Source organism: Eleutherodactylus coqui, chromosome 10, assembly GCF_035609145.1.
Source record: "Eleutherodactylus coqui strain aEleCoq1 chromosome 10, aEleCoq1.hap1, whole genome shotgun sequence".
Taxonomy (NCBI): domain Eukaryota; kingdom Metazoa; phylum Chordata; class Amphibia; order Anura; family Eleutherodactylidae; genus Eleutherodactylus; species Eleutherodactylus coqui.
The window spans coordinates 64,821,246-64,847,489 of NC_089846.1; the positions used below are offsets into that span (position 1 = coordinate 64,821,246).

The 26,244-nt window shown below is 45.4% G+C and overlaps 1 protein-coding gene across 2 annotated transcripts; it reads left to right on the forward strand.

Moving 5' to 3' along the window:
* The first annotated feature begins 1,331 nt into the window (after positions 1-1,331).
* SPINT2 (serine peptidase inhibitor, Kunitz type 2) lies at positions 1,332-24,119 on the forward strand. 2 transcript variants are annotated; one of them, XM_066581171.1, is made up of 7 exons: positions 1,332-1,813; positions 13,770-13,940; positions 19,367-19,429; positions 19,528-19,581; positions 20,329-20,499; positions 20,604-20,651; positions 22,070-24,119. In XM_066581171.1, exons 1-7 carry the CDS (start codon positions 1,459-1,461, stop codon positions 22,237-22,239), a joined length of 1,032 nt encoding a protein of 343 aa, XP_066437268.1. In that variant the 5' UTR covers positions 1,332-1,458; the 3' UTR covers positions 22,240-24,119. The 2 variants fall into 2 exon arrangements, with proteins under 2 accessions (XP_066437268.1, XP_066437267.1); XM_066581170.1 differs by having other exon boundaries at positions 1,333-1,813; positions 20,601-20,651.
* The last annotated feature ends 2,125 nt before the right edge of the window (positions 24,120-26,244 follow it).

Here is a 26,244-nt window from a genome sequence, read left to right on the forward strand (position 1 = left end):
TATGATGCTTTTACACAGATGGATGTAAGGAGCGCGGACTGACATCCGCATCGATCGGCACTCATTTTGCTTTCTCTTAAAAGGCCAGGAATTGGCTTATTGAGACGAGCGATGGCTAATACGATCGTTATCCACAGAGGGAGATTTACCGCCGAACTGCGAGCATTTTTCTGTTGGCATGACGGAGCTGATCAACCAAGGAACAAGTGTTTACTCAATTTTTGGTTATTCGTTGGTCCCTTTACACGGTCCGATCATCAGGCAAACGAGATCTTGGAGGAACGCTCGAGCATGCCTGTGTAAATGTATCAATAGGTAACGGCTCTTCTACACGGACCGACAGTCGGGTAAACGACTGCAGAGCACGGACGTCACCGCTAAGGTCATTAGCGCTCATGCAGAGCGTTTACACTGACAGACTTCTCACTCAGCGCTTCCCCTTCTATGTGAGGCTCTGAGCGGGGAGCATTTACACGCAACGAGTCTGCGATCAAGCGATGGTTAATATGCTGACTGAAAGTCACAGATAAGAACCTGTGAACAAATAGTGAGCGATTTTTGTGCATTTACACTGCACAATTATCACTCAAATTGGTTTGTTTGAATGAATTTTGAGCGATTATCGTCCCGTGTAAATGGGCCATAACACGGGACAAGAATTGTCTTACAGAGACGAGCATGCGCTAATACGACCATTATCCCCCTAGGCCGGCTGTTCACACAGGGAGATTCACTGCCAAACAGCCTCGCATAAAGAAGCTCATCAGCCGTGGAACAAGCCTTCACCTTCGCTCATTTGTCAGCTGCTTGTCGGTCCTTTATCACCAGGTGAAGGTATTATTACATCATGGCTGCCCTGACCTCCGTAGACAATAAACATACTCGCAGTGTTGTTCACCATCATTCTCTTAATAAATGCCGAGATATGACACACAATGGACAGGAAATTACTCCTAATATACAGCCCACACACTACAGGCTGAGTGTAGTCATGGTCTCCCTAGAATTCCTGTCAGGACAATAGACCATTATGGCTCTGTGATAGGTGATTAGTCATTATACACATATCCACTGTGATGAGACTGAACACTGAGCGCTCCTACTGAGAACTGAAACTGTTCCCCACCCCCAAACCGGTTTCACTAGAGTCAAGGGAGGAGAACGGAGGAGGAGTATCGTGAGGTAAACAGGAAGATGGCGTCTCCTCCTTTCTCCTCACCTGCTCGCTGCTGAGGGGGAGTGGGCGTGACTTAGACGGTGCACCTGGTGAGGCGCTGGGCGGGAAAGTTGTTCAGCACCTGGGTACGTCACTGGGGGCGGGGCTTATTAAGGAAACAGAGCAGCCTGCAGCAGAGACGGCAGTCAGTGCAGCGCAGGGACGCGGTGGTTGGGGGCTTCGTACGAGTGGCGCAGTTCAGACAGACAGAGACCCCGCTAAGGCGGAGAGCGCGCTCAGCGATGGCGGTGTGGTGGCTCCGCGGACTCCTCCTTCTCGTCATCCCCGTGGCATTAGCAGACCCCGAGCTGCCCTGTGAGGGATACGAGGTGGTGGAGGGTTATGGCATGGAGAATGTGGAGTTCCCCTCTCAGTTCGGAGTGAAGCTTCTGGAAAGCCCCGAGGATGTGGCGGACGAGCAGGCGTGCTGGCAGCGGGGCTGTGATACCAAGGACTGTGACGTAGCCGTCATGTCCGCCGGCAGGTGTTACCTGCTCAGGTGTACGTTCAAGGGCTACGACCTGTGTGAGCTGACCCAGCAGGACGGAGCGAGGAGCTACCGGAAGACCAGCCGCGGGGTGCGGCCCACACAGGACGGTAACGGACGCGTTATGTTACAACCGGGTGGGGGGTGGAATTTGTGCTAGAGTTAGGGGAACATTGGCGTTGCCCATAGCAACCGTCCTCATCCAGCTCTCACGATAGTAACGGTAATGCTGTGACATTACGTGCAATTAGCTTGTGAAGGGCGACTGGCAGAAAAAGGGAAAGCTGTGCTTGTAGCAATAGCGCCACCTTGTCCATGGGCTGTGTCTGGTACTGCAGTTGAGCATCTTTTGCTGGAATGGGAATAAAATGCAGTACCAGACACGGCCTGGTGACAGATGTGGTGCTGTTACTGGAAAAAACGGAACCTTTTATGTGGGTCTAGACAAACCCTCTAATAAGGGGTGATGCACAATGGGGGATTATTTTGTCAGTTGGGTTGCCATAGTGATGTGAGTGGCAGGAGGCTGGCCATGAGGATATAACTAATAGGTTGTCGTTTTGTGAGCTGACTCTCCTTTGAGTGAGTGACGTCCCCACAAGCTCGTTCGCTCTGGTGCCGCCTGTTTAGACAGAGGTGCGTCGTTGGCTCGTTCAAGCGCGTCTCATCCAGTCCCTCTCATTCGCTTATAGAGGGACAGAACTGTCGCGGTTTACCCTGAGCAGGAAGCGAAGGACCCCACAATGTATGCCTCCAGATAATGACCGCCTCTCGTCCGTCCGGCTGTTGGCTTGAACAGTCATTTACTCTTGCTGGTTTGAGCGATTATTCTGTCTGGGAGCGCCTGCTCTCCGGTGCTGATGGGAGGCGCTGCTGCTTCATGGTTCACAGGTGTAAAGTTACAGGTTTGTCCTCGTAGGGTGCTCACATGGTACGTATTCAGAGCAGATCTACAGCAAAATGCACTTAAAATATGCATCCCATTGCCTTCAAAATGCTATGCCATTACCCCCCCCCCCCCCCCCCCATGGTCATAGCTCTGAGTGCTTCTTTGTTGTTTTGTTGTTGAGCTGTAGGTTTTATTGGTACTATTTTGCAGTGTGTGTTATATGCCAACAGTGAAAAGTGCGCAGATACGGCTTTGTTTTTTAACTACCACCCTGCCAGGATATAAACTTGCGTCCTGTGCCATTAAGGCCGCCTGCAGACAGGCAGAATTTCCGCCCGTGGAAGCTGCCATAGGATTGCGTTAGCAAACGCAATCCTAGGCAGACGGACGCGACTTATCCACGCGAAATCTCACGCGGCAAACAAATCGCGGCATGCTCTATTTCTCTGCGAGCCCCGCACAGAAATCTCACGCTCCGGTCTGCGCATGCGCAGACATCAAACAGCCGGAGCCGCGGAAGGAGGGGAGTACACGCGGCTCTCTGCAGTGGGTCATGTCTCCCTGCGAAAGTTCTCGCAGCCGAATCCGACCCGGCCGTCTGCAGGTTGCCTAAGGGGTTAATACTCGTGTGTCTTGCAGAATTTGCAATGGAAATTCCGTGCATGGTTGTTTTGTTTTTTTTTGTCTCTTGACAAGGGCTGAAGATGTGGCCTAGCTGTGGTTTTGTAGTCTGTTTCTGCCATGTGAACCCTACATTTGGGTATATGGATGTTTTAAAGAGTCCTGGAAAGATTGCATCTGGTTCTGATGGACTGTGATTTGTGTTAAATGGGTTGTCCAATTGTAAATTCTTGATGGCGCATGCTGAGGATGGGCTATCAGGGGTTCCGCCACCTGGGCCCTCACTGACCAGCTATTTGCACTGATGCCCTTGCGCACAGAGATGATTTTTGCAGGAAGCAGACAGATCCGTTCCCACTGCGGGGGCTGGGCTTGGAATTACACGCAAAGCTCCTATTAAAGGGGTTTTTCCAGGGAGAATACTATTGATGACCGATCCTCAGGCTAGGTCATCAATAGTCCGATCTATCAAAGTAGCACATTATTTACCCCGCACGGTGAACGTTGTCAGACAGAAGAAAAAAAGCCAGAAATGCACTTTTTCAGTCACCCTGTCTCCCAAAAAATGATTAAAGGGGTTGTCCCGCGGCAGCAAGTGGGGTTATACACTTCTGTATGGCCATATTAATGCACTTTGTAATGTACATCGTGCATTAAATATGAGCCATACAGAAGTTATTCACTTACCTGCTCCGTTGCTGGCGTCCCCATCGCCATGGTGCCGTCTAATTTCAGCGTCTAATCGCCCGATTAGACGCGCTTGTGCAGATGGGTCTTTTCCCTTCGGCTCGGCAGCAGCGGCGTTCTGGCTCCGCCCCCTTCTACACATCATCGCGTAGCTCTGCCCTGTCACGTGTGCCGATTCCAGCCAATCAGGAGGCTGGAATCGGCACATGTGACAGGGCGGAGCTACGTGAAGACGCATACAAGGGGGCGGAGCCAGAACGCCGCCGAGCCGAAGGGAAAAGACCCATCTGCACAAGCGCGTCTAATCGGGCGATTAGACGCTGAAATTAGACGGCACCATGGCGACGAGGACGCCAGCAACGGAGCAGGTAAGTGAATGACTTCTGTATGGCTCATATTTAATGCATGATTATTACAAAGTGCATTAATATGGCCATACAGAAGTGTATAACCCCACTTGCTGCCGTGGGACAACCCCTTTAAGGTGTTAAAGGGGTTGTGAGGGTCAATAGACATCTCCAAGGTCACACTACTTCTAGTTCAGTAGGGATCCTCTATTTAAAATGCACCAAATACTGTTGTACGTTCCATGCGCTTCACTTGTGTGTCTTTTTGAGGGTTGTGTTTAAAAAAAAAAAAAAAAAAGCACAACACTGCTTTCCTGGATACTTCTCAAAAGTGTCTGGAAAAGGGGGCATGGCTGTATCAGGTCATAAATATGTTGGCCCGGGGCATAATGTAGTTTACTCCAGAAACTAGCATACTCTATACCAGAAAATCTCCTTTCTGCACAGAAATTCCACCTGCGACTTTAATTTCGGGATTAGCCAGCAAATTGGAAAAAATTTGCAAAAATCTTGTCCACACGCAGCGGCTAAGCCGGGCTGAAATTGACATATCGCATGGAATTCAAAGACGCGGCATGTCCATTCTCCCTGTTTTCCACTGCGGCCTCTCTCCTTTCAGGCAGCGAAAGGCTCCATGCAGTCATTCCACAAGATTTCCATGGGATTTTCAGTCCCGTATGAACATATTTGCCAGTTCACTATAGTGCACAGATGCCACCATAATATTCACTGCAAACTCAAGAGCAAACTTTAAATACAGTGCTTCCCAAAGCTACAGTTTAAGGAAAAAAAATAGATTATATATAAATAATTTCTCGTGTGTTCTCCCTTCAGAGGATGGTTAGTAATGGATCAATGTAGCTCTCCATACCTAACTGCTTCATTCCTCTGCTGTAGGCTGCCTGTCCATGGGCGTTGCGATATACCACCGCGGGAGCTGCCGCTGGAGAGCAGGAGCCAAGTGAAGGCTTACCATGGAGATCCGATCTGATAGGCTCATTGCGGCAATTCGCAGCACGCTGCGATTTTTGTCGGCTGCGGGTGGAGAATCTCTGATTCTCCGCTCGTGGACTGGGGACTGCGCTTTCATAGCAACGCTATGGAAAGTGTTCACTGCGTTTCCCGCAGCCGGATTATTGCCACAGGGAACGCAGTGAAGATTCACCCGTGGCTAGGAGCCCGTAGTGTTGTATTCCTAGAACAGTGCCATCTAGTGATCAATTCAAGTCTTTTAACGTGACTGAAATCCTGTCCTTGCCCTCATGTGGTGTTTGTGATTTGTTATGATGTTACACATTAATGTGTTATGCTAGTGCAGTAATCTAATAGTCTTTACAACCTGGGAGTGTGATCGCCTGCCCTGACTGAGCAATATATTGCACTTTAGTCCTGCAGTATATTGGTGTGGCTATACTTGTCAGCATAATGTGACTGTGTATGGTGCCTATAGGCCAGAATTAGCAGGTTGCAGCATGGGGTCCATCACTGTCTATTAATGTGACACTTGCAAGTTGTACTTGATGTTGCCACCATCTTCGTAAGAACTAGTTTGCGTTCATAGCAGTCTGTGGGTCTGCAGTATCTCCTTATCCCTTTTCTTCCATACAAAAATGTTTGCTTTTTTCATACAGAATCAGGCTTAAAACATTGTGCCTTCACATGCTGTGTTACAGTGTGACTCCGTAAGCTTTCTTCAGAGGCTCCATATAGTGGCTCTTGGTATGTTATGGTACCGTGTGCTGCTGCACTGGCACTGTGCTCATGAGGCTTGACTACCAGTTACCTAAGCTTCATGTTACAAAAAAGTCAAAGGAAACTTAAAGGGGTTTTGTCATTTAAGAAGAAAAAAAAAATCTATACCCCTATTCCTCCACAGGCTGTCTCCTTACAGCATCTTCTCGCTGATGTTTTCCAGTGCCTGGGGTCACCTCACTGCAAGCTAGTGGCTTGTTATGAAGCCCGCATTCTTCGCATTCTCCTTCCTGAGGTCGGTGACTGTCACGTCCCTGTGACATAGCATTCACTGGCTAGGAAGGAATGCTGATCTATTGCAGAGACAGCATGCATGAGCAGTCTAATAGCTCGGCACTCCCTCCACAAAAATGGAGCATGCTGCGATTTGTTTACCGGACCAAAAGGCCTGCAAATCTATTCCGCATGTTCTTAATCAACTTGCGGATGCCCGTGTATCTCTATGGGCGACTTGGATTCACAGAGCTCCTCGAATTATTTCAGGAATTGCCTGAGAGATGCCCATGAGTCCAAAGACGAGAACTGGATCCTATGGTGGTTAGCAGAGACACGACAGGTTGTCTCAATTTAGGTTTCATTAAGTTCCATATTATAAAATAAAGAGTTAGCTTGTATATCATTTGAACACATTTTGGCAGATACACTCAGGCCTCATGTCCACGGGCAAAATATGATTTTAAATCCGCAGCGGATCACCCACATGCGGATCCACCACCCGCAGGTAGATAAATACCCACGGATGGTCAATACAAGTGAATAAAAAAAAAAATAGAGCATGAAAAAAAAGTGGCATGCTCCATTTTCGGACCTGCTGGTCCGCTGCGGTTAAGTTGTTTTTTTTTTTTTATTATTATTATTTTCAGCGCTCGTGGAGAATCCGTAGCGGGCCTGATTTTTTTTTTTTTTTTTTTTTTTTTCCTTCCTCCCTGTGGACATGAGGCCTTAGGGATAGCTAAAAGTTTCCAGAGGCCCTCCATGATATTTAACAGGAAGAAATGCAAAGCCCTACATCTGAGCAGGAACAAAAAATTACATGCAGGCAGAAATTGGGCTAAGCAGCACGTATGAAAAAAGACTTGGGTATACTAATAGATCACAGACTGAACATGAGTCAACAGTGTGATGTAGCAGCAAAAAAGGCAAACTGAATTCTGAGCTGTATTACGGGAAGCGTAGAGTCTAGATCAGTGGTGGCGAACCTATGGCACGTGTGCCAGAGGCGGCACGCAGAGCCCTCCCTGCTGGCACGAAGAGGAGTTGCTGTATCTCGTTCATCACTAGCCCATTTTGTTTCTAGACTCTATGCGTTCAGTTGGTTTGTAACTTGGCCTTCTGGTGGACAGCCTGGAAGGAATTTGGTCCTCTTGGCTGAGGGATGTTGATCCTTTACTTTCTTACCCATGACTTCTGTTCTCTGTAAGGGCGTGTTCACACAGTGGAATTTACCCTGAAAAAACTCCACATGAATTCATCCTCTGAAATCTGTGTAAAAAAAAAAAAATTTGCATTTTGAAGCAGTTTCACATGGATCCACATACAGAATTTGATGTAGAAAATCTTGTTTCCATATCAAGAAGTGGCACCACTCTTTGATATGAAAACAAGACTTTCCATCTTGAAATTCCACATGCAGATTTTGACCATTGACAAAAATCTGCGTCAAAAAGACATGAATCTTAGAGGCTGCATTCATTTGGAATTTTTCCACAGTGAATTACGCCATGTGACTATACCCTAATAGTATGTTTAGACGTAGTGGAAATGCTACAGCATTTCTACATTCCAAACGGGGTCAAAATCCACACAATCAGTGCAGATTAAGGCTAGGGTCACACAGGATGGAAATCCCATGGAAACCTTGCGGAATGACCGCATCGACAAACCGCGGGATAAGCGAAGCTTCAAAACCACACTGAATTCTGCACCGCATGTCCGTTTTCGTGTGGCTTGGCCACAGCCCGTGGATGAGATTTTTGCAAAATCTCCTCTACTTTGCTGGCTAATTCCAGGATTAGGAGCCACAGGCAGAATTGCCGTGTGGAAAGTCCACAAACTCCACGGCAAATCCACCCGGTGTTAACCCAGCCTCAGACTCAAAATCTGCTGCGGACACGCAGGTAATTTCAGCAGCCACAGCGCTCCACCTAACCTCCAGAAAGTTGGCGCTCTTAGTTCACCTCTGCACCTAGAACTCGCTGGCCTCTAGTGAGCACAACACTGCTGGTCAGGTGATGTCTAAGTGGCATCGCCTGGTAATCTGTATGGTTGTTGGCTTGTCTGTGAAGTATACGGGCACCCACTTGTGGTATGTAAATCGCAGGTTTGCGTGCAGGAAATACAACCAAGTCTGAGACTTCTGGAAGTGCCAATTTACATTATGGAGTTCACTCTGAGCAATCATTTTGCATAAACTTTTAAGTAGCTACTTGGCTGCTTAAGAGCAATTAAGTGTGCAAATGAAGCCTTAGCTGAAAGCCCTCAATTTTGAGGGGCTACTAAGTCTTTGGCTTTACCTAGAAAGAAACGAGATAGGAAGATGAAACTTTACATTTATTCCACATACTCCCCACTGATGTCAACACACTTTTTACATCGGTATTCCAAGTTCTGTAAGCCTTGCAAAAAGGATTTCGGTTGTGCCTCAAACCAGTCATCTGTAGCAGCCATGGCATCAGAAATGGTGTGAAATTTGGTACCCTTGAGGTGTTTCTTCAGCTTTGGAAACATGATAGTTGGAGGGAGCTAGATCTAGTGAATAAGGTGGGTGTTCAACCAGCTTGAAGCCTAGCTCCACCAGTTTTGCCGTGGTCGCTTGTGCAGTGTGAGCGGAGGCGTCTTGCAGGAACGAGATTACTTTGGACAGTTTGCTGCGCCTTTTGGCCTTCAGAGCTGCCTTCAATTGGTCCAAAAGTTCAATGTAATACCTTGCATTGATGGTGGAACCATTTTGAAGGTAGTCCACTAGCAGCATGCCATCCTCATCCCAGTACACAGACGCCATCAACTTAGTGGCTGATTTTTGTACCCTGATCGTCTTTGGGCGAGGAGAACCACTGTGCCTCCACTCTTTTGACTGCTCCTTGGTTTCAGGGTCATACAAATAAATCCAGGTCTCATCCATAGTGACCAGTCAATCCAGGAAGTTCTTATCAGTCCGGAAACGCTGACAAATGGGCCGAGCAGTTTTCACTCGCATGCTTTTCTGATCTGTTGTCAAACATTTGGGGACCCACTTTGCAGATCGCTTCTTCATGTTCAAATGTTCATGGTTAATGACACAAACACGTTCACGAGAAATCCCCATGACGTCTGCTATTCCTTTAGCTGAAATTCGCTGATTCTCCAGTATGAGGTTGTGCACAGCATCGACAATCTCCGGAACAACCACCTCTGTCGTCAGGACATTCCTCATCATTGGTGCTGAAGTGGCCCGGGGCTGATTCGCAAGATCAGCAGTCGACAGATTCGTGACAGATCGAACTGCATGTGAACCCATGTCGCGCCATATCACCATGAATCTTCAACCGACTTTCCTTGCAGAAACAAGAATTTTATCACTCCTCTGCTCTCATTTGCGGTGAATATCGCCTTAGACTCTGCCATTTTGTTTCCCGTGTGCCTAGATCACTGCTGCCATAAGCTACAAACAGTTGTTTTTAAAACCTATATTAGACACTTAAAGGGGTTGTCTCACGCCGAAACGGGTGTTTTTGTTTTTTTTATTCAATAGCCCCCCCCCCCCCGTTCGGCGCGAGACAAACCCAAGGGATGGGTTAAAAAAAAAAAGGTTTATTACTTACCCGAATCCCCGCGCTGTGGCGACTTCTTTCTTCCTTTACCAAGATGGTCGCCAGGATCTTCACGGACGATGCACTGCGGGTCTTCTCCCATGGTGCACCGTGGGCTCTGTGTGGTCCATTGCCGATTCCAGCCTCTTGATTGGCTGGAATCTGCACACGTGACGGGGCGGAGCTACGAGGACCAGCTCTCCGGCACGAGCGGCCCCATTCACCAGGGAGAAGACCGGACTGCGCAAGCGCGTCTAAAAAACGCCAGAAGACAGCGAATTTAGACGGATCCATGGCGACGGGGACGCTAGCAATGGAGCAGGTAAGTGAATAACTTCTGTATGGCTCATATTTAATGCACAATGTATATTACAAAGTGCATTAATATGGCCATACAGAAGTGCTGAACCCCACTTGATTTCAGGAGACAACCCCTTTAAGGCTTGCATGTGATGTAACATTCATTACCATAAAAAAACACACACAAAGCCAAAGACTTAGCAGCCCCTCATAGCCTGAGGGCTATTATCTGCATTCAGAGCCTTTGTTCTCCCCCCCCCCCCCCCCCCCCCCTTCCATCAGCGCTCTGTGTAAATGGGCCTTTTCTTGCAAATTTTGTTTCTTGCAGCAGTTGATGTCCCAAGTGGATGCTCTTTGAAGATGTTTTCCAGAACTTATGCCCATTAATGAGTTAAATGATATTGACCCTCATCCACTAAGGCTGCCACGGTAGCAGGAGCCAGCTGACAGAACTCTGCGGTGAGCCTACCTGACAGATAGGCTCACCGCGGCAATTCGCAGCATGTCATGATTTGCCGCCCACGAGCAGAGAATCACTATGATTCTCCGCTCAAATACGGGGGGGGGGGGGGGGGGGGGGGGGGGACGACTGCTCTTTCCATAGCAACAGTATGGAAAACGTTCCCTGCGGCTGGATTATCGCAGTGCAAAAACGCCTGTGGACAGGCAGCTTAAGTATGTAGTAGCTTTCCTCCTAGTAATCACACTAGAAAACCCGTGTAAGGCCTCGTTCACACAAGTGCTGTTTTAGCGCATTATAAGAGCGCAAAGAAAGGGCTCTTAGAAGAACCAATAGCTCCCTATAGAAACCTTCAGATGAAGGAATTTTAGATGTGCTAAATGCTTGTATCTAACAAATATAGGACATGCAACTGCAATGCCCGCATCTAAGGTCCGTAGTGCGTGAAAAGATAGGACCTGACTCATCTTTGGTGCGAGCTTTCCATAGGCTCCTATGGGAGCTGGATAACCTGCACCTCTGATTGTGTGAATGGGCTAACTAAAATAGCAGGAAATCACCTGTTAGTGCAGTATAGCTGCAGTCTTTTAACTCTCTATACAGCGCTCATGTGAATGATTCCTAAGGGCGCCTGCACACGAGTGGAAATTCTGCGGCGGGATTTCCCGCGGAATTTCCACCCCTGAAAGCTGCCATAGGATTGCGTTAAGAAACGCAATCCTATGCAGACGGCCGCGCAGCAAACAAATCGGGACATGCTCTATTGCGAGCCCCACACAGAAACGTCACTCACCAGCCGCCGGCCCGGCAGCCGGCACATGAAAGAGCCGGGGCCATGGGAAAGGTGAGTGCCCGCGCTGCTCTCTGCAAACGCTCGGGTCGGGTCCCGCTGCGAGAATTCTCGCAGCCAGATCTGACCTGGCTGTCTGCCTGCAGGTGGCCTAAGCAATATGTTAGTGTGCAACGCTCATCATATAATCAAATGACTGCTTTATCCACGGCCTCCAGTTTTGCATGTTTGCACATGTACAGGAGGCTTTCCAAGTGATCGCCACCTGTAGGATTTTATATTGGACTGGTTCAGGGTTTGTGAATGAAAAATTGCAAGGCTGCGAGAAATCGCAAGGTTATAAAATCCCGGCATGCTTTTTTTTTTTTTTTTTTTTTTTTTTTTTGGAGCCCTTGTTTCCCTATGGAGTCTGCCACTTTCTAGCATCACATAGCAGCCTCTAGTGACACGCATGCTATGCGAGAGAACTGCCTGCAATGGAGATCTATGCAAATTCCTATAAAATCGGAACCATGTGCGATGTTAATTTTTTTTTTGGGGGGGGGGGGGGGAGAATATTCCATCTGGCGATAAAGCACATAGCTGTAAAAGCAAAGCAATTTGGATATGAGAAATTGCAATCGCCCGTGTGGATGAGGCCTCATTAAGGTGACTAGGAAACAAATAAATCATATGGCGGCAATTGGACGATAACCGAATTGAACCCATAGATCAGAACAGCTCCTGCTCAGGAGACTTGGACTGGCTATCTACTATGTGGTTAGCCACTTGCTTTAATTTAAGTTATGTAATAATACAGGGGTGATGCGTTGGATTATTGGGCTACATTTAGAGATTTATATAGACTCACCAAATGGTGTCATTGTGTGCATTCTGTGAAAAGGGGGAACAAAGTATGTGTTCTGTCGCATCAATAAACTCTGATTTGGTTGCTTTATCGACAATTGTAGCAATCCTCCCAACATTAGATAGCAGGTGTAACTTTATGGCGAATTTGCATGGGGCAGCCTAGTTGTGGTAAAAACCGCATTGGAAAAGAGTTTTTGCTGTGTTTGCAGCAAAAATGCTGCTGGTTTTTACCCCATTATCAGCCCTATGTGACTGCAACCTTGGGGTTCTTTTACACAGAGCAAGAGACTTCACACAAGCGAGCGATGAGTTTGCTTGTTCACTTGGGCAGACAGTTTACATAGGCAGGAAAATCGTTGCAATGTCACTTGCTCATTCAGTCCATTCATTGTACCAATGAATGTGAATGATCGCTGTCTACACGTAACAAGTTGCAAACCATTATTTTTTTTCTGTCTAAAATGAACTACTATCAATTCAAATCGTTAGTTGTGATTACATTATCATTCAAACTTGCATTTATTTTAAGACGTTACCTGAGTTGAACAGCTTTTGGATTCCTACTGATAGTGATGGCCTTATGTAGGATACAACTGAACAATAAGGGTTGCCATAGTCTTGCCCTCCCCATTCCCTCAGTGTTTCTTCAAACTGTTATGTGAAGGGGGTTAAGGGATGTAATTTACCCACCTGCCCTTCCCTCTTGTGGAATAGATTATCCTGGGAACTGTTTTCCCTGGTTAAAATGGTACATAATCTGCATGCAGTAACCCAAATTCCTTCATGCGGAGGTCCTTCCCATCCTCACTGCTGACATTAAACCTGTTAGGCCTGTTTGTGTGAGTAATAAGAGGTTTTGTGTCCCTCTGGCCCTTCTTTTTCTTCTTCCTCATATAATGGTTTCAACAGATAATGCAGTAAGTGTCCCAGGCTCTTGCGAAACCTAGATTAGTCCTGCTGAAACTTAACCCTTGCTGAGTTGTGAAAGCATTATTCCATAAACTGCCTCACAAGATAAGTTTTGCAACTTTTTATTTATTTTTTTGGTATTCAATTGCTCTAATGCAGCCAAAGTAACTAGGATAATGGGAGCCTTATTGATTAAAAGTATCCTACAAGCTAGACTGTTCCTGCGACTCCCAATTTCTGAGAAAAGGCGTAGTTGGTGTTATATTTGCATAACTCTCATTGACTGCTATAGGTGCTACGAAAACAGCAGAGCTTGACTGTTTCTGTCCTCCCAACCACTGCATTTAGGATGGGCAGGGGTGGCCAGAACAGGCGATGGGTATGGGTCACGCCTATCAGACTTTTATGGCAAAATCTGGGTTATGATCAGTCTGATATGGGAGCGTCCCTTTAACATTTTATAGTTAGCACACTATGAATATAACCTTCCATTTCAGCAGTCATGTACTTCATGTATGTAAAAGGAAATTTCTGACTTCTCATACTTAGTTCATGAGCAATGTAATTTCTTTTGTGTTGGCTTTCAATATAGTAAAAAATGTATATATAATTTTTTTTTAACTGCATCTTGATCCATAAAGTAACCGTATGGCACTTTATTTTCTTTCCACTAGATTTCTGCCTGCCAGAAAAGGCAACTGGGCAGTGTCGTGCATCTTTTACAAGATGGTTTTATGATGCCGAGGCTGAGACCTGTGCAACCTTCACCTATGGAGGTTGTAATGGTAACCTGAACAACCATGTGGGACAAAAGGAATGTATGCAGAAATGTCAAGGTGTAAAAGGTGGGTGTCACATGTACTAGTCTAATTTAGGCCCAATGTCCATGGGTGGATTTGAATTCCAGACTATCTGCCGCTCATAGGAAAACATGGCCGTCCGCAGCTAAATTAAAGCATGCGGATCTTTGCATGTGAAAATCAAATCGCAGCATGCTCCATTTTAGTGTGGTTCCTGTACAGATGGCTTCCTTTGTAGTCAATGGAAGCCATCCGATCCGTGGCCCGTCCACAATTGACATTGCGGATTCCGTGAGAAAGCAGTTTGTTTTTTATTTTTTCAAAACTCTGTACAGAAGCCGATGCTTCTGTACACTTTTGCAGTGAAGACCTGGGCAGGTATGCGCAGTCCTTGGCTGCGGGCAGGGTCTGATTCCGCTGCGGGCTCCCACATGCGGAATCCGACCCTCCCGTGGACATGAGGTCTTAGAAAACTGTTCATGAGCTGGTTTACATACCTGTTAGGAGTAAATCCGTGTTTGACATTCACTTGCTGTGTTACAATGAATTAACTCGGCAGTGAAAATCCCCAGTATTTCCCTAAACAGTAGAGCATGCTGCAGACTTGATAGCCATGTTGTGGATTATCTTCTGCTGTAAACGAATGGGGGTTTGAAACGCCATTCACCTATATTGTACTGTACATTGTTGTAGAATTTCAGTTCGAATTCTGCTTTGAACTCCTCGCTTAAACTGTGTTTGTGACAAGCCCATTACTAACTAATGGCCTCACCCTGTACACCATGGAGCTTCCAGCTAGGTTGTTGCCATGGAGCCGGAGGATAAGTAAACTACAATGAATTGTATGGGAACTCCAGTGGATGGTGTTTTCAGGTAGTTTTTATCTACCGCTAATGAAATGCACATTGTCAAAAAAAAATTGGGCACCAAGGAGTTGTTGGAATCAAATGATACATTTATGTGTGATTGTAATATTGATATAAGTGATTCCAATATAGAGCAAAAAAATCATATTTTGTGGAAAACTGACCACTTGATGGGGGGGGGGGGGGGGGGCTCTAGTATCCTGTAGGGCCGCCTCCAGCTTGGATGCAAGATGAAATACGAGCGGGCATGGAAGCATACAGGCTCCATATGGTGCACCAATACACTGCAGGATACATTTGCTGTAACTGAGCCTCCTGGATCATGCAAGCTCCTTGGTGTCCCAGATGGTCCAATACATGTACTATTGGTGATAAATCTGGCGTCTGGGCAGGCTATGGAAGTGTGACAATGTTGTGGAGACATTCCTGTGACAGCCTTGCTGTGTGCGGCCGAGCATTATCCTGCTGGAAAATACCTCTTGGAAACCCTGCCAAGAAGGATAACCGGTGTGGCTGCAGGATGTCCTACATATCACTGAACTGTCATTGTCCCTCGTACCACTACTAGGGGTGACCGACTGTAATATGCGGTTACCCTTCTTCCTAGATCACACCAGCAGTGGTAGCAAAATTGATGTGTTCAACCCTAGGTCTCCAGACCCTATAACTGCAGTCATCAGTGCTCAAACTAAACCTGGATTCGTCATTGGAGACAACTCTCTTCCACTCCATAGCAGTCTAGTTTCGTTCACCACAGCACTGCAAATAGAGGCGAAAGTGGGTGTCAAAGGCAGTACAAGTAATGGGTGTCATGAGACGAAATTTCCTTCAGCCAAGCGCCTGGAAATGCTTCTTAGAGACGGGTCTAACACTGCTGCCACCTGTCTCTGGATGGCGGATAAGGAAACAGTTGGAGCTGCTTGTGCTTGTCCTAATCTGGTCACGGCAATCCAGGTTGCTGGCAATCTGTCTATACGGTCATCCAGCTTCTCGCATTGCAATTTTGCACCTCCTCTCAAACTGTTTACTGTGATAAATCTTTGATTACGTTATAGAGGTATCTAGTGGTCAACAAGCTCTACACAAGCGGAAAAAGAGGTCACTACACACAAGGAGCCTCTGAGGACCTTTTATATAGGCCAAGGGTGGAACCACTTTTGGCATCTCAGGTGGCAAGACTGTTCTCCCATCTAATAGGTGGCGCTGCAGAGGTATTGTTCAATCTCCCTTAATTACACTGTTCATGTAATCACGCCACAACTCCTAATCATCTGAATATCTGCCTAAAGCCTCATTTACACAGAGCGATGATCGCTCAAACGACCGCTTAAGTGACAGCTTTGAGTGATCATGTTGCATAAACTATTAAGTAGCTACTCAGCTACTTAGCTTATTAGCGTGCAAATGAAGCCTTTAGCTGAATGCAGTTAATAGCTTGGGGTCTCTTATCTGCATTCAGCTCCCTTGTTCTCTGGCGGGAAACAATACTATCGGCACTACCCGTGGAGAACTCTGTGCGGTCCTGATAAGACTGCACAATGACTTTTAGCTTAGCTTGAATTGAACGATCAAGGAGCAGTGCACGATGGCCACGCATTTAGACGTAACGATGATCGTGCAAAAGATGGCTTTAGAGCTACTTTTGAGCGCTCATCGCTCCATGTAAACGGGCTTTAAGATGTAAGGCTGGGTTCACACTGGTGAGAAAATCACTCAGACTTGTGTGTTGCGAGACGCACAAATAACACCATTCATTTGAATGGGTTCATACACATGCGTAACAATTTCCTGCATGTTATTGTGATGCTATGCAGGAAACGCATCACAGTATGTCCTATCTAGCTGCGATATCGCCCACTGCTCTCAATGGGTCCGTGGCAGCAGCGCCAGCCCCATTGAAAGCAATGGGAGAACTCTGCGATCCTCTACCATGGCTGTGAAACCAGCCTATCTGCATGTTTTGCTGCAAAACTCAGCTCCTTCTAGTGGGGGGGATTTTCGACACAGACTGTAGTTTGGGGAGGAAAACCTGCATATAGAAATATTCTCATCAAAAGCTATAAGCTTGGTGAGTGTAGCCTTGCTAGTGGTTAATAATCTTTGTTTAAGCTACACATACCTCTTTTCCATTTGAAGGTTAATCATTTATTGTAATAGCCAACGGGCGTCTCCACTCCCTTGCCATGAAAATTCCATTGTGTGACCCTTGCCTAAGAATCCCATCACCTGCAGGAGCTGCAGACTTCTTTACGTGTTCCCTAATATCTGATGAGCTTGATGTCTGAGGGCCGCCTTGCACTGCTTGTTCAGTGTAAATGCCTGCACAATCCGAACGACTAATAGGAATTTGTTCACTTTGATTATGCAGACCTAAAAATAAAACTATGATCAGCCTTTGTAATCAGATAGTTGTTTATCTACGAACGACTGCCTGTTTACTGTGAATTGAGGTCCACAGTACACATACAGCTTGTCTAGGAGTGCTATAGGTTGAGGTAAGAATTTAATTAGGCTGGGCTCACACGTCCGGGTCGGATTCTGCATGCGGGAGGCCCACAGCAGATTCCAGCTGTGAGCTTGGCTGCTGACCCTGCATACGGCAATTAACTGTATTGCATATGGCTGTGAAGGCTTGCAGGTGGTCATGCACAGTACAGGTGTTTGTTTATTTCCCACACCACCTGTTTCCCATTAGACCCACTGATGTGGTTGTGGGGTGCTGATGGGTTGCGTTGGTGAAATCCAGAGGCTTGGCCTCCAGGCCTTGCCATGTATGGTGGTCTGCAGGGCCCTGCTAGATGTAATACACTGCACTCCCAATAGAAGACATTAAAATCTCCTAGTGGGACAAAAATAAAAAGTGAAGAAAAGATTAAAAAATACTATATAAAATTAAAAGGCAATGCTGTGATTAGTTTTTCTTCTTCTAACTTTTGTGAGATGAACTATTTTAAAAGAGGGGGGGAATCAGTCACATGAATCGCCAAATTGTACCCATAAGCGTGAATGCCCACGGACAGATTTGCACCTCGTTTACTTTGGTGGAAATCCACGCATGAATTCCGCAGTGGCAAGGTTCTATTGAAGCTAATGGCTTTCTGCCTGCCAACGCACACATGTGAATTTCTGCCACAGGAAAAATATAATCACGGCATGTTCTGTTTTACCGTGGATTTCCGCAGCGGTAGGGCTCCAGTGATACCAAGGAATGGAGACCACGGAAAAACGTGATCACTCACAGGCTTTTTATTGCAGTACTCCCATGGGGTAAATCTGTGGGTGTATTCCACATCGCTCGTGGGCATGATTCCCCCCCCCCCCCCCCCCCCTCCCCCCCCCCCCCCCAAAACAGCTCATCCTGCAGAAAAAGCTGCTGTACACCACTGACAAGGAAAAGGGAGATGTTTAATTCGGTGATTTAAAGTTTATTTTCTTTCTGTTTTTCGAAAGTGGCAAAATCAAACTAAGTTTGGTATTGGCGTAATTGTACTGACCCGCAGAATAAATTTAACATATCCTTTATACTGCTTGGTGAACACCATGAAATACAATGCCAAAAATTGCAGGTTTTGTTAATCTTGCCTACAGAAAACAAATCTGAAACGTTGCGTCTAAAAATGAGATCTATGAACACTGGAGCTCATCCCACAGAACTCAGATCTGTTGATGAGGAAATAAACATGTTATGGCTCTTGGAATAACAGCAAGTAATTTATCTTTTAATAAAAAACTATGCACAAAACCTAAAAGTACAGTATGAACTTTATCGAGCACATTATTGAATCTCTATTGCTCCATAGTATACAATAGGGTGAGGTTTCATTCAGTGCTGGTCATATGAGGGCAGGAGGCTAACCCACAGGGCAACCATTTGAGACTGCAGCTCCTTGGGTTGTCCACTCACTCCTGCTCAAGGAGAATTCTGGGCAGGATGGCAGCAGCTGTATGAGGCTGGCCTGCTAAGTCCAGGTAGATGGATCAGATGGTACACTGAGGGCTTCCCTAAGAAAGTTAGTGGGAGGCATCCGATGGGGTAATTCCAAAAGATGCTTCATTGCTGCCTGCTAGTGACAGGAAGTTTGGGTAGTGTTTTAATAAATAGTGCCAGTATAGTAATTTGGCAGTTCTGGGCAGTCTCAAACGCTATGGAGGAAATTCTTGTTTGCTGTGCTGAGCAAAGTGGTCTATGAATGCTCTGCTCAAATAAGGAAGTAGTTGGGGGGGGGGGGGGGGGGTCTGGTGCTGCCACCTTCACCTGCAACACTGGAGTATAAAACGAAGGAACTTTTTAGCAAGACTTTTTTTTTTTTTTTTTCTTGCTAAAAAGTTAGTCTTGTCCAAAAATACTGTAATAAGTTATATTATTTACCCCATGATAGCCATATGAGGGCTTGTTTACAACTTAACTGTCGATTGGAAAAATTTAAAAAAGTTGAGGCTCTAGGAATGCAACAGTTGGAGGAGGGGGGTGGCAGAAAAATGGGTCATCAGGGCCTAAAATGGGCCACTCATTAAAGGCTTAATGAACATGTAAATGTATACAAGCTGGAATACAAGAAACCTGCTGTTTATATTTACACTTGCATTTTGTATTCCTTATTTTAGCTGGGAAGTCTGGAGACACAGAAGCACCCAGTAAGCATGCAGAGCCTGCCAGTTCTCAATCAGGTGATGTCTTTATTAGATATTTATAATAGTACAATATATCTTATTAATATATGTACCTATTAGATTACTACTGCATACTGAAGAATATTTCTGTTTAGCACCAGAGCCGGAAGCTGCAAAAGTCCAAGCCCCCAAAAAAGAAAACTTTGCAGGTATTGTAGCAAGTTGTTTCTGGGAATACTTTTGAGAGCCATGTCTTTAAATTCTGCCCATAGTGATGTGTATGTCTTGCCTAGGCAATAGCATCTGGTGATGGGTCCTTAAAAAAAAAAAAAAGGGGGGGGGGGGGGGTGTTTTTGTTTGTTTGTTTTTTTTGTTTTTTTTTAAGGACCCATCAAAACTTCTGATGTGTGTTTATACGAAGTACTTGCATTCCCCAAGAAATAACAGTGGTAAAACCCTGCTGTCAATATCTTCATACACATCCAAGAAGAATGGCACGGTGCAGAGTTGTAAGAGAATCTCCAGAATTGCTTCATGAGGAATACAATTACTAAAACATGTCAGGGGAGAGGACAGGTACTCTTTAAGTCGCACACCTTTTACCTGTGGATTGAGCAGTTGAAGAAAAGCTTTGGTCATGCCATAATGCTGGCCATGCACAATTGTGATTGCTGTATGCAAGAATGATACAAGAAACAAAGCAAGATCCTGTGAGCTGGGATTTTCTTTAAATGGGCAATTGCACTTTGGTGAGAAGCAGCGTGCTGACTAGTTTTAGATTCAACATGGCTACATTTTAAACTTAGTTTTGTTTCATGACGTCCTGAATAATGTGCTGTGATCATTGAAGAGTATTTGCCACGGACTGCCTGAGCACATTGATTTCTATAAAATAGTTGCTATTGATGCATTGAGATGAAGGCTAACTTGTTGTTCTGTCCCTTCTGCACCCCCAGAGTACTGTGCAGCACCTGCTGTTGTTGGACCTTGCCGCGCTGCCTTCCAACGGTGGTTCCATGACTCTTCATCAGGCACATGCAAAAAGTTTGTGTATGGTGGCTGCAATTCTAACAAAAACAACTACCTCACTGAGACTGACTGTAGGAACATGTGCTTTGGCCGTACAGGTAACGTGTCTAGTATAGTCATAACATTCCATGGATTGAAGCTTAGTCTTGTATGACTGACTGAGCTGAAAGATCAACCTCTGCTTCTCTTCATATTTCAGGAGATGATGACGACTATGCAGATCACAATGTCATGCATCGTTCTGTTACCGGTAAGTGTTATAATATACAAAAACGGGCACTATAGTGCATATTATAATTGAAATGAAGCAGATGGTCACCACAGTTTATAAGCTTTATATACAGAGAATACTGCTTACAATGTTACAGGAGAGTATAGAAAGTGTTCTATATAATCTATAAAGATAAATTCACACCTTGAGGGTGTGGACACGTGTAGCCGCCATTTTTTAATTTTTCTCTTGTGGATTTTCCACAAGAGAAAATCTGCACCATTGGTGTGCATCAGCAGCAGACTTCACCCCTTCCATCGAAAGGGTGAAATCTGTGAATTGGTGTCAAAATCCGCACAAAATGGTGCAGATTTTGCTGTGGATTCATGCTAAAATCTGGCTAATGTGAAAAGCATCCTAAAGGGTTTTAGCATACAGAGGTTGGATCTTAGCAATATGTCACCAATGTCTGATTGGCAGGGTCCTGCTCTTTTCACTAGAATAAAGTGGCAGCAGTGTTATGAAGGCGCTGTGCCGCTGTGTCCACTCGCAATTTTCCCAAACGGTCAGCCGTTGACTGTAACTTTCCAACAATGTGGCTTTCCTAGCATTTCTGCCATTTCATTCTAGTGATTGGATGGACATTAGCTATTGTAGCTTGATAGTATGTCAGCAACATCTATGCTTAGACTGTCGTGTAAATGGACAGAAAAGGGCCACTCTGAGGAGACTTCTTGTTTTCCTGGGGTGCAATGGGCTGACATGGCATTTTAAAGGATATGAGCAAGCCAATCCAATCCCACATGACTTCCAGTCTGCCTGATTGGTGCACACATCAGATGCGGAGAATTCAAGGGTGATTATTTTTTTTTACTTTTTTTTTTTTTTTTTTTTTCCCTTTTCAATTTGTTACTATGAGAACTATAAAGTCCATTTCTTGACTGGCTAGGTGGTGATTTAATGGCAAAGGGCTGGAGTGCCTTTCTCGTCAATGAAAGGATTGATATTAAAAGCCTCTGTCCTGTGTGCGCCAATTGCAGCCCAGGGAAACTGAGGGATAAGCTTCCTCAATGCCCTTTAAAACAAGTTATCTTGAGTCTTCCTCTTTCTGTGCAATTTTCATCTAGCTTTTACATGTCAGATCTGCTTAATAACAAGTGGCTTGGTAGAAGGTAAACCCAAAACTTTTATAATTGCTGTTAAAGGGACACTCTGTGCCTGAAGAAACAAAGATGGCTGCACTGCTCATGCAGCCAGCACTCTACAGTCAAAGATGTGTAGTGTCCTCTACTAATCCAGTGTGCAACAGGTGTTCAGAGAAGTGGCGCAGCCGTTTTTCGCTCCAGGCCCAGAGGGTTCCTTTTAACTTTAATGAGCAGCAATTTGAAGACTTCATTAAGTATTTAACTATATCATGAGTCTGATGTGCTATTAATGGCGGTCTACTTCCTTTACAGCTGTGGTGCTTCCCATCCTCCTTGCTCTCCTTGCTGCCACACTGATTGGCATCATGATCCTGTTCTTTGTGAAGGTGGCGAAGAAAAATCAGGACAATGCAGGTTTCCGGGCCATGTGGAACCCTATTGATGACAAAGAGTGCCTTATGAACAGCGCCTACACTCTTTAGGGAGTAGGAAACAAGTATAAGCACTCCATTTTACAGCAAGGCCTATAATAAAAATCCTATCCTACTGCTAACCTAACTCACTTGACTCTATGTACCTCCAAGGTTTCCAGCAGGAGAATTACACTTTCACCCTCCATATTAAAACCAGAAAGCATTACTTGTGTTCAGTTACAAGAAGGAGATTCAACTCTGTGAACTCAGCAGTGAAAAGCGATGTCTTCCATTTTATTGAAATAGTTTTAGCCCAAGAATAAGTTGTATTTTAACATAATAAACTTGTAAGTTTTCCAAACTCTACTGACACTGGTATGTATGGGGCTTCTTAAGGCTTGTTGGATACATCTTCTCTAATATAAAATTGAAAAGTAGGAGCTCTGTATGTTCCGGAAGAAGCGGAGGCCGCAGTTGCCTCATGGATTTATGGCAGTATCTCTAGTGAGCTGGTATTTGGTGTCATTGGGTAAAAACGTCACGAAGGACAGGGATGTTAATTTACAACCTGCCATCCATGTAAATGCTAAAGTATAGCAGCATTTTATTTCTAGAGCACGGGGAGAGATGAGCAGCCTTCAGATCCCAATGGTGCCACTTGGCTTTTATTAATACCACAAGACGTGGAAGGACCCTACAGGGCATTAGTTTCTGTCTGTAAAGTTCAACAGCGGCTTAAGATGGGATCTCATGTTATGATGTATTTGACTTATGTGGATTGTCCTAGTTGTCCTCTGCTTCGTGGAGAATGGCACATATGGTCTACCAGCAACTCTCTGAGGTACTGGAAGGTTCATGTGTGGTGGTCTGAATGCTTTAGTTTGCACTAAACTACAGAATACTAATACATTTTTAAAGGGGTTGTTTGGGATATGCCAAACATTGGGCACATGAAAGGGTGTTGTAATGCTGATTTTACAGTATGCCATGTCTGGTGAAATCCCCCACTGCTCTAGTGCCAGTGCTCCCTGCAGGTCTTGGCTTACAGTGATGCAGACATGACGTCACGTGTCCAATGCAGTCAATGATTTGTCTCAGTGGCCTATATAGAAACCACTGAGGACTGTGTGGCTGCAGCAGTCACCACATGGGTGGATGTGACGACATAGACGAGGCACTGGAACGGCAGGGGATATATATATATATTTTTTCTCCTACAATTTCCCCTTAGTCAAGTGTTTTTACCTGATTCCCCCAAAACCCTTTTAAGGTTTCCTAGACAGAAGTCAGGGCTGTGTAATGGATGGACAACTTTGTTTGTTGGTTTTGTTGTTTTTTTCTGCCTTAAAATCACACTTTACATTTATTTGCTATTGTCTGTGACCTGTACACTTAGAAGGGAATGGTACTTTTTATAATCTGATCTGGTGACCTATATATAATACAGCTTTATATCTTGTAACCAGGGTGTGATTTACACCAGATAATCATCTATTCCTGAACCCTGTATGGGAAACTAACCGCTGCATGGGTCCATTTTATGGTCCTGACGAAGACTACACCCTCTATCACTCCTCCTGTTCCTACTACTGACTGCTCTTGGGCCTGGAGCACACAACTGTTTGGCAACATCCCAGCCTGATCACAGCTCAACTGACCCAAAATCAAAGCCTCATAGGAAAGCCCAGAATTTGGGCTGAGAGACCTGCAGTCAGTCCAGGGCGCACATTCATATTATAGGTGCAAAGAAACGCAGCCAAAATGCAGTCATGTGCTCCTGGCCTTACAGTAAATCTGCATAGTAGTTTTCATGGGTTTCTTTGAATGTCAATATATTTTTAGTTTTCTTATGTGTATTAGTGATTTGTTTGTTTTTTTTTATATAAATCTGACATCTATTTTTTGGGCCTTTCTTTATGAGCTTTGAATAAATCTTTACATTAAGATTATTTGTTGGACTGTTTATTTACCTTGGAGGTCAGTGAATCTGGCAGGGTGTCATTTCAGCTGTGCAGTGACGGTCTCGGGGATGCATCGGCACAGATCCTGCATGGGGTACGGGCACTGGTGTAACTATAGGGGATGCAGTTGCATCTGGGCCCAGGAGCCTTAGGGGGCCCATAAGGCCTCGTCATATAAGGAGCCCAGTCCTATGAATAAAGCATTATAGTTGGGGGGAGGGGTGGTATGAGTATGAGATGTCATTGAAGGCACAGGGTTATTGAAATGAGGCATACAGTGATGTGTATAAAAGAATATATAAAAGCCAAATGTTTCTTAGGCCTTCAGCACACTAATGTATTTTTGGGGCTGTGTCAATTCACAAGCGGCACACAGCTCCATTCTAGCGGATGAGGCTATGCACATTGACTTCTTCCTGATTGTGGATGGTTTGTGTGAAAACCCAACTCATCACATGTCCTATTCCTGTCCGTATCACGCATGGGTAATAGGACATGCTAGTGCGTATCAAGGTGGGTTAAATCACACCGCACACATGAGAAGCATGGATCTAGCCTTAGATTTACCAGGAAACTTACAACCCCACCACCTAAAACGTGAGTAGGTGAGATTCCAAGGATGTAATTATTTCTGAACTCCTCCCACAGCAAAATGGCAAATGGCTTGCACTTTGTATGCTAGGTGCTTCTCGCTGAGGGATGCATTGCAAGGCCGAGCATGGACCATCTACGGCAAACTAATTAGTGAGGCCCTGTTAACATCAAGTTTGTTGCCTATGTCTGAGGTATATGTACAGATGACTGCTGACATATACCCCTCACTGAATGACTGCAATGTATCCCACTTCTATCAACACCCCCAGCCACTGGAACTTGGATAAGTACTCTGACAGGAGCCAGTGACTTACTGGAGCTGCGAGCTCTGACCCAGGATGTGCATGACAACTTTTCTATCTATCTTCAAGATCCATTGAAACTGATTGGAGCTCTAATGGTCATTAACCCTTTGCAATCCGGTTTTGGATTCATGGTTTCCTAGGGGGCTTTCTCTTTCTGTCATTTTATACTAGAGCCAGTACTGCAGCATGGGACATACTGGAGAGGCCTCCGACAACAGGCCAGTAATCTACAGTAAGAATACCCTGCTGGATGTCTTCTGACATCGGAGCTGTACAGCCTTTAATCAGAATGTCTTTTAGATGTCAGTGGATTGGAAAGGGTTAAAGCAAATTACCAGTACCTTGTTCAAGGAGGTGCTGAGTGGAGATGAAAGTAGGTTAGGGGCAGCAGCTGTCTTCTGCAACCATATAGACAGATAAAAAGCAGCCAGAGGATCTGGATATGTCTCAACTTCTGCTTTGAATGTCTAACCCTCCCCATCAGCTGCTCAGGCTGCCTTCTGCATTGGAAAGACAAAAGCTCCCGGTGAGGGACAGCAGCAACCCTTCAAAGAAACTTCAACCCAGTCTGTGCTGCACCACAAAGGATAAGAGGCGGGGGATGAGGCTGTGTAGGAATGGCAGCTTTTCCTGAACTGTACCTACCAATGTCAGATGACTTTTCCTAGGATAGTCAGTGGGGCTGGCTGCATGCCTCTGCAGCCTCATTGACACTGTCCCTGCGTCCCATACCCTTCGCCTGGACAACAGGCTCTTCGGTGATCTTCCAATGCTGTCAAGTGAGCAGTTCCTATCACTCACACAACAGGTGATGTCAGACTGTTCAAGTCTGAAGTCACCCACTAAGTAGTGGGCACCAATCACTTCACACACAGAGCATCACAAACTGAAGGGGTTGTTCAGCCTTTAAAAACTGATACACAAGATAGACCATTGATATCTAATCAGTAAAGGGGGGCAGTTGACCACTAAGGACTCTCTCCAATCTCCTGACTGAAGGAACTGCAGCATCTTCAATGTTTACATCTGAACAGGATCCTGTCTGCTCATAGCACTGTATTATCGTAGTGGCTTGTCTCATTGACGTGAATGGGACAAATGTGTAGTACTCAGAACGGCCACTATAAATAATACAGCATTCTGAGCACTGATGGGATGATGCTGTGATGCAAACATTAGAGGCTGCACACTTGCATGAACGCTATGGCTCCTTT